Here is a 9,755-nt window from a genome sequence, read left to right as displayed (position 1 = left end):
ACGGGGCCCATGTCGGCCAAAAAGTTCCACTTTTGAATCATCTGTGGTGTCCATAGAACATTGTTCCAGAACTCTCGAGGATCATCCAGGTGCTTTTTGGCAAACTTGAGACGAGCATTCATGTTCTTCTTAGTGAGCAATGGTTTCCGCTTTGCTACTCTGCCATGAATCCCATTTTTGCCCAGTGTCTTTCTGATGGTGGAGTCATGAACACTGACCTTAGCCGAGGCGAGAGGCCTGCAGATCCCTGGATGTTGTTCTAGAGTTCTTTGTGACTTCCTGGATGATTTATGCCTTGCTCTTGGAGAGATTTTGGCAGGATGGCCACTCCTGGGAAGATTCACTACTGTCCCAAACTTTCTCCATTTGGACAATATGGCTCTGACTTGGTTTGTTAGAGCCCCAGAGCCTTAGAAATGGCTTTAAGAACATAAGAATATAAGAAAGTTTACAAACGAGAGGAGGCCATTCAGCCCATCTTGCTCGTTTGGGTGTTAGTAGCTTATTGATCCCAGAATCTCATCAAGCAGCTTCTTGAAGGATCCCAGGGTGTCAGCTTCAACAACCCTTTCCAGACTGATAGGCATCAACAACTTTTTTCCAGAGGTCTTCAGGAATTTCTTTTGTTCGTGGCATGATGTGCCTCTAGAACCTGTGTGCTGACAACTTCACTCTGATGGTAAGGGCCAAAGTTAGTCAGATTTATATTGGGCAGGGCTGGCCCAAATCAGGCCTGGTTGTTAACCAAAGTACTCAAACAGCTGACCCTAATTATCTCTTTAATTGGGTTGAGTTAACTAGGGGGGCAATAACTTTTTCACACCTGAAGATTGCATGATTGATTACCTTGCACACCAAACAAATGAAAGAAGCACCAAACATTGGTGTCATTTTTTCCCTCAGACTCCCTCTATATTCTACTACAACCCACAAAAAATCTGAACAAATACAACGTGAAAAATGTAGAAAATCAGACAGGGGCAAATACTTTTTCACGGCACTATATATATATATATATATATATATATATATATATATATATATATATATATATATAGGAAACATTCAAATCACAATTAATTACAAATCAATTAATAGGCTTGAGATAAAAGTAGGAATATAAATCTCCATTTCAACCATTTACAATGTAGGCATGACCTGCACTAGCAGAGAGTATTTGAGGAAATTAAATCGTCACCATTCAACCGGTGTGCGTCATTCTGTCTCGTAAATGACAGTAAATCCTTACTTTAGGAAGACGTGGTTTTAGAAGACGACATTTGAGTCTAACATAAAAAAATACAAACCATTACTTTTAGTCACAAGGGGCTTTGCTATCACGTGCCAAATAATCGTTTTTAGCCAAATGAGTGTACCTGACACCTCCCAGTCTCATAATATAAATGGTGGTGAGTACTCCAGTGTCGTATCCAAGACAAGCCCGCTGAGTGAACACATTGCAAAGCTCGGTGCCAATGCTGCTTTAAGCAACCTTCATTTTTTAACATATAAAAGTGTATTTATTCAAAGGATATTTTGTTTGCAGGTTTAGCATTGGCTGGACAGGCTGAAAACCTCTGGATTTCTTCACGTCAGGAAACAATAGTCTTTCTGTCACTTCACGTTACAGCAATTGATCTGCAACAGCATTTCTTCCAATCTCTCACTCACACAAACACACACACACAAACACACACACACTCACGCTCTCTCTCTCTCTCTCTCTCTCTCTCTCTCTCTCTCTCTCTCTCTCTCTCTCTCTCTCTCTCTCTCTCTCTCTCATCAAGAAGCAAAGAATACCAACTGGACAGATAAGCGGTCGTATACTTCCCAGTCTGCACGATGAAACTGCTACTAGCCTTTCTGGTAGTGTTTCTTGTTTTAGCGGAACTCTTCTGCGAAGAAGCGGGTACCGGCGAAGATCTAAATTATTGGACAGACAGCAACCAAATACAGGTTAGTCAATGTTTTACAGTATGTACAAACAACTAAGTAACTGTTAATACACGGGTATGCATCTAGCACACCTGTGTGTCATGCACATTTGCGCAATGTCCAAGAGTCAGAGTATAGGCTATTTAAATAGGCTACAATTCTAACCACAATTCTAAAAGCTAACTAATGTAGCTATATCCTTTTGCCAGTGCAGTAACAACAGGAGGTGTTTGATGTAATTTCACCATGTAGCAAACAAATAAGAGTTGCACTTTTTTTTCATAATGTTTATACTATTAAGGTACCAACATCCTTATATATATATATATATATATATATATATATATATATATATATATATATATATATATACACACACGAGAAAGAAATAATAAAATTGACTAATGCAAATCCTTGCTTTATAGATCAATATTCTACTTGTGTATGCTGTATGCTGCCTTACTTTCCACTAAATCAGATTACTTTTGCCCCCGTTGTCCATTTTCTGAATGAAGCGCGTGTTTTCCATTTGACATTGACGGCTGGATGACAGCCAAATATTTTAACGATCTATAAATAAATAAATAAATAAATAAATAAATCTACCGGCATTTTAATAGTATGCATACATACCAATTCAAGACTAGATGTCAAGAGATATCCCTAAGGGGATCCTAAAAAATACGACCAAACTTTATGACGTTCCACGACACAAGCTAAGCTGTTAGCATAGCATTAGATTAGAGGGTTCGATAAATATCTTCAGTCGACAGAACTGTCTCCAATGACGCTGAGTTTCAGTAAGGCATCTGAAAGGTTTTACCGATCGTTTCTTTCTTTTCCCTGTGGAGTAGCATTTCCTATACAAATAATGTATTTTTTCGGTTTTCAAATATACAAATAAAACCGTACATTTCCATGCATATTAACTGTATTTGTGGGCAAACAGTAATGTAACAAGCCCTTAAAGATGGAATGTGTTCTGTTTTAAGGTTTTTCTAGTAAGATCAGGATGTATAAAATTGTAGCCTACGTTTTTGTAAATAAATTAACAACTTACCATTAACAAAATATCGAGAGAAACAAAATTATTTCAAATGATTTCAGTAAACTTGTCGTTAACAGTTATTATTTCAACAGTAAAAAGCGCATTAGTAACAAAGTAACGGTTACTCCCACTACAGAGTTCAGACAGATAGTAATGTTACAAGATTTCTATCAAAAGGAACACTTTATAAGAAAGGTCTATATGTTAAATGCAAAAAATTAAGTAAACAATAATGCATGATACTAACACCACAAAGCATCTTATGTGCACCACTGTGGGAAGTAAAGAGTAAATTGATGGTTACTGCATTGAATTCAACAGGAAATATGTTTGTTCATACATAACTATTTCAAATCAATGACACTTATTTTGAAGCATAAAACATTCAACAATAGATACATATTGACATTTTATCGCAGCAGTTTATTTAGGGCAATTATTCTACGTGTAACAGCACTTTACCATTCGTTTCGTTGACTATCATACCTTCTCATAGTACTGTCTACACTTGTGTTAATCTAACCTGAACGTTTTCTTTATCAGGATGAATGGCTGGCACCGGATTCATTTAAAGAAATCTTAAGACGAATCACAAGAAAACCAAAACCACATCAGTTCTTCGGTTTGATGGGGAAACGATCTTCTGGTAAAAATTTGCCCATTTATTCACATTGTTGAAGTACAGTGAAATGTGCTACGGATAGTCTATAATTTAACTTCAGCGATGAAAACCAGGTCTCCCACGGCATGCCCCATCTCTCTCATTCCATTTCTCGTTCTAGCTGGAATATTGTTACAAAATACAGTAGCGCAGTGGAGTCGTTTACAGTTCCTTCAGACATGCATATTAACTGAATGTTAATTAGTTTTTTTTTCTTAAATAAACTAAGCCCTACATCTGCATGAGGAAACATTGCTGTACACTGGAACATACAGCAGCATGTGTGATTTGAATACATGTATGTTTCATGGTTACCCTACTTGTTTTGCAAAATACTTCCTCATATACGCATAGCAATATGTGTATCTTGATTCATTTTACTGACTCAGTTTTCAACCTTTTCTTTCAGCGAACAGACAGATCACCGGTAAAAGTAAGTACTGCTTTTGATTTCACCCGTTATCTACCTGGTATACACAGTACAATGCAGCAACATTAAATAATACATACATCTTAGAAACCTGCATGGTACAGGAATTCTAAATGCCATTAATAAAACGGGTGCTATTTTAGGAAATGTGTACTTTATCCAAATGTATAATGAGCCAAGTAAAAATAAATATATAAATAAATAAATACATTCTGGGCACTGTTCGATGTACCCTAGCCCAGACTTTACAAATACAGTAGATCTGTGTTGTGCAACACATCAAAAGTTCAGTCTCAGCATTGCTACAGTGAATTCACACACACACACACACACACACATATATATATATATATATATATATATATCTTACCACCTTACCAGTGAAGACTTGCCAAGGAACAATACAAAACCAAAAGGCCCATAAACAGTATTAAGCTACATAAAAAAATAAATTAACAAAAATGAAGATATGCCAACTTAAAGCAAAAAGCTATTCGCTACTTATTTGTACCTTAAATAAAGCCTGACTAGATGTATTATTAATGAACCCTTATTTTTAAAAAATGAATAAGAAAGATGTTGTTGTTTTCAAGGAGGAGGCTTATTTTTCAGAATAGTTTTTATTTGCATGATTTGCCATTGAAGTTGGCTTTGAAATGCACAGCTTTCGGCACTGACAGCACATTAATAATGATGCTGTCCTATCTAGAGGACCCTTCAGTTCTTTAGCTTTGTCCAGGTTAGAGTGTAACAGAACATGTCTGCCTTGGAACAATAGAACATTACTGATGTGTGACTGCTGGCCTAGACTAGAGCATGTCATATTTCTAAGGGATGCTCTTGTATGCTTATAGGGGTCCCTCAAAGAGGGTTACCTCAGGCAGGTCCTGGAAGTTAAAAAGGGGAACCGCTTGCTGACAAAGGGGTAGACTTTGATCTGCCTTTTGAACCTCACCATGGTTTCTGCTATAATAGTCTGCCCAAAATGCAGAGCTGATTTCATGTATGTCTTTACAACAGTGACTGTACTTAATATATAATATGCATCTAATATTGGCCAAATAAATCACTACATTGTTGCAGTTATGAACTGATATTGATTCAGTATTTTCATAACAATATATATTATTTCTTTGTAGGGCAAAAATTGAACTCCTTCGTTGGACTGATGGGCAAAAGATCTGAAGAGCCTGGTGAGCTGCACATTGGAACCAAGTCAGCAAGAATCATTAGAAAGAGTCGTTTTTCAAAAGGCATAGCGCTACTGTATAGGGCTACCATATAAATGTACTGTTATTAATGAAACCCAGAATTAACATATGTGTTTCAACCAGCTTAATACATTATTATTTATTTCTTAGCGGACGTCCTTATCCAGGGCAACTTACAATTGTTACAAGATATCACATTATTTTTACATACAATTACATTATTTTTACATACAATTACCCATTTATACAGTTGGGTTTTTACTGGAGTAATCTAGGTAAAGTACCTTGCTCAAGGGTACAGCAGCAGTGACCCCCACCTGGGATTGAACCCACGACCCTCTGGTCAAGAGTCCAGAGCCCTAACCACTACTCCACACTGCTGCCCACATACCCACTATACAAAAGAACAGCCAAACAGCTTAATACATTCCCACAATAAAAAGAGCAGGCAAACAGCCTGTAAATAATAACAATTGGCACCTGATCTGGCCATGTTTCAAAGCATAAACAGCAAAACAGATGTGTATGTATGTCTGTTGACAATATGCTAAGTAATTAAAATACTCTGAGGGATGGTGTAATTAGGACCTGGTTCCTAAAACAAATTCATGTGCAAAGCTATTTACATAATGAGAGAACCCTTCATTGCTACACAGCAGGTTGGGAGTCCTTCAAGCAGGATGCCATTACCAATAAACAGGCTGTTGTTCAAGGGACAAGACGCCAGGGGCCATATAGAAAAAAGGGTTCGATTTTTTAAAGGGAAAACTAGCAAGAAACAACTTACTTGCATCTAAGAGGAGGTAAACTGACCAATTATATACTGTAAAAAAAAATTCCTATGTCCATGCCCTTGTTGCTTAACAGCCTAAAGAGTACCAAATTACAGAACGCAGTTGATTGTGAAATTAGATTTGTTCAGTTGGCCCTAGTGGCAACCACCTAATATATTGTCCTCCACTGGAAGAGAAGTGAGCCTCCTTTTCCGATATTTACTGTGAGAGTAAAATTCCTGTTGAGCTTCCTATTATGTGTATTCCCTGTTCCACTGATAACCATGGATAGGTGGTTAATGCAATCCAGTGCTGTAAAATATCTAATAATATATTTTGTTTAAACAGTTTTCTGCTACTTTTAAATCATACCTGTATTTTCTAGAGGCGTGGTTGTTTAATAACATATGGTTGGAGACAAGCAGAAATGTCCTTGCCTCATCACACTAGTTCATGGCTGTTTCTCACACAAGTGATATTAGTCTTAGTTTATTTGACAGGCTGTGAGTGTTAGTGGTGCCTATGTGCCCCCAATCCTCATATTTGTATGACATAGGGAACTTGGGTTTGGAAGGAATCCAGCACACCTCACATAAAATCAGCTCCCAACACATTCAGTAGACAGCGCCTGGCAATATAAGAGACACTGTCCTGTAGCCCACTTACAAAAAGACGACCAAACCGAATCCAGGTTATTTGGACACCTGAACTAAAATTTTAAATAATTTGGATATTTTGTGCATGCAGTATGGATGCTTACAACCAAGATCATTGCTTCATTATTGTAAGTTGTGTTTTAAGTATTACAATTATAGATTAGTAACTTTTAAACTCTGTCTCTCTGAGGTGAGCCAGATTGTTTCCACTTATTTCATAATACAATTTACTTTTGTGTTTTACAGATTATTTTGAATGGAGCACAATACAAAACTATGAAGAAAGACGTTAGTGGAGCCCTAAAAAAAAGAATAAATAAGAAAAAAATGGCAATTTTACTGAATGTCATTCCTTGAAATTGCCAGAGGAGGGTGATATATACTTTCATTTTATCAAAGTTTTTTTTTTTTTTTTTTAAATGATTGTTCATTAAAGTTGTACCTTTTAATAAAGCTATTATTTTCATATTGTGGCAGTGCTACATGTTGAATACCAGTTTTACAATTCAGCTGACCCAATGGAGGGAAATATGGATTTCAACAACAATATATGTCATTTAATTGTTTGTATTCAAATGAACCATATCCAGTATTTGCTGACTAAAACTAAAATGAAACCTTTTTGGTTATTCATTATCAGTCATGCCTTTTTCCTAGGAGTTATGAACAGCAAAATTGTCGGACATCGTGCCTCACTCTATTTCCATAACTTGTAATGTGGTTTGTGCATTCAAATATATTTGTACTATTACAGCATGTCTGTGACTGTATATCGTTTTTATTTCTAAACCAAGGTGTTCATAGTATAGAAATATAAGTTGTAATGTACATTCTGTGATAGTGGCAGAATAAATGTAAAAATATTTTTAAATTAATGACAGTACTTTCCTTAAATATCTAAATGTTTATAGAATTATTTACATCCACAAAGCATTTTTTTAAAATGTAATGTTAATTTATCACTACACAGGAACCGATTGTTTTTACAGTTTAATTTTGTTGAATTTTTTTTTAAAAGTGAAAATCCAGTTTTGACTTTACTTTTGCAAAGAAATACTCAAATATGTGTGTATATCTATATAATATTTATTTAAAAAATCGATTACAATAAAGATAAACACCAACAACTTCAATTTAAAGTATATGATCTAATCTTGGCCATGAAACAAGAAATACAAGAAGTTAGGTAGTCAGATATTAAATTCTGTTAGCTCATATGCAAAATATATCAGAATTATGAATGATACAAAACTATTGCTGTTAATACTAAATATCTAGTAGGAAACATTCTTAAAAATAAACCAATTGTTAGATTACATATTAATATGTACTGTAGGCCACGGTATTTGCTGTATTTGATGAATTTGCATAATATTAATTTGGTACGTAAAATAAAATTAATTACTTTTTTTTAATGGTAGCGTAAAAGACAAAAGTACCCGGGATCTGTACTCATGAGGATAAGCTCCTGGTTAATTATCATTACCTACACTGGGACTAAAGCTTTCTGCAAGGAATGCGACCCCTTTTCTGCAGTCCCAGTTATAATTTGTATTATATTATTAATCCATTATTCACACCCATACACTGATTAAAGCAATATGATATTATTGTTTCATATTCACAATATTGTGACTATGAAGCAATATTTATTTACAGTGAATAAACACATGATTTATGTTGTGATAGAACAAAAGAAAAAAAGGACAAACATAAAATCCATGCCAAAATGTGATTGAATTACAAAACCAATGATTATTGTGAATTCAGTCCATGACATAACTGTCTCCATCATTGACAACCAGCGCCATCTATTGACCATAAAACAACTGTTCAACGGTATGTACATGTACAGTACAATACAGTAGATTTGTCAAGAACCAGCTGGGACCAGACCTTGTTAGGATTAATTATTTCTGCATACTGATCATAATCTGTGCCATACTAAAATACCTCTTAGCTATACATACTGTTTTATGGTATGTACAGTACAGTACAGTAGACTTACTCGTCTTAACCATTTGGGACCAGTCCCTATATGACTACTGTAAATAGTTCTGCGTACTGGTCATAATCTGTACCACACTAAAAATGCCTCATAGCTATTTCTTATTTAAGGATCTAAACTTATTTGTATGTGATTACCTTCACTGTGCTGCAATAAATTAAATGCAGGTCTCTGCAGGAATATTTTAATTCACCTGTGTGAAAATTCAGATTGTACAGTCGCTATCAATTTAGACTGTAGATCGGTTCAGACTACTGGATCTGGATAAGCCAAAGTCTACTGTACTGCAAACCACGTGAACTGGGTAAAATAATGCACCTGTAGTTTAATCAATACAATACGTGTATTCCACAGCAGTAAAGATAATAAAAGCAGATCCAATTGGTTCTTTTTAAAAGGCCATTGAAGATCTCTTTAGATTAAGTTTGTAAATGAAATACTATGTCACATAGTAATTAAAATGATTGTATTTCCCCTGGTTATGACAATGGATATAAACAATGAATCAGATTGGCTGGCACAATGATTGACAATACACCCATTAATCATGAAACAATAAAAAGTATTAAAACTGGCATCACTTCACTTACCTTAGTTAGCTGCTGAAATAAGACTGAACAGTGTAAAAGGCCTGCCAATTGTCCTACTCATGTTGTATATGTCCTGCTATGCTTCAGGATCAACTACTGACAACCTACAACCCCTAAAATGTATAATGACTGTGCTAGAAAAGAACAGTGGATTTACCGGCCTTCTATTAAAGAATGTCAGATCTCTACTCCTGAGTCAAAGAGTAAGTAGCAGGGTTCCGAATAATATAGTGTTACCCGTCCCCACGTGTTGCTACAACTGTTTAAATAACGTACCTGTAATTTTTCTTTTCATTGTTAACATCCTGACAAATTAAAGTCTGTTTCAAAGCTCTTTTCAAAATGTCTGCTCTAGTGCACTGATAGTGTAAGGATTATTGCACAATGTCAAACAGGTAACACAGCAATGACGGTCCATGATGTGGTACAGAACAGAAAAGCCA

The 9,755-nt window shown here is 35.6% G+C and overlaps 1 protein-coding gene across 1 annotated transcript; it reads left to right on the top strand.

Moving 5' to 3' along the window:
- The first annotated feature begins 1,420 nt into the window (after positions 1-1,420).
- On the top strand, positions 1,421-9,475 carry LOC117435650 (protachykinin). The gene is made up of 5 exons (XM_034058987.3): positions 1,421-1,956; positions 3,527-3,629; positions 4,054-4,077; positions 5,214-5,267; positions 6,961-9,475. The coding sequence occupies exons 1-5, from the start codon at positions 1,843-1,845 to the stop codon at positions 7,005-7,007; spliced, it is 342 nt and encodes a 113-aa protein (XP_033914878.1). The 5' UTR covers positions 1,421-1,842; the 3' UTR covers positions 7,008-9,475.
- Positions 9,476-9,755: the final 280 nt, after the last annotated feature.

Source organism: Acipenser ruthenus, chromosome 3, assembly GCF_902713425.1.
Source record: "Acipenser ruthenus chromosome 3, fAciRut3.2 maternal haplotype, whole genome shotgun sequence".
Taxonomy (NCBI): Eukaryota; Metazoa; Chordata; class Actinopteri; order Acipenseriformes; family Acipenseridae; genus Acipenser; species Acipenser ruthenus.
This window is presented reverse-complemented; position numbering and strand designations above follow the sequence as displayed.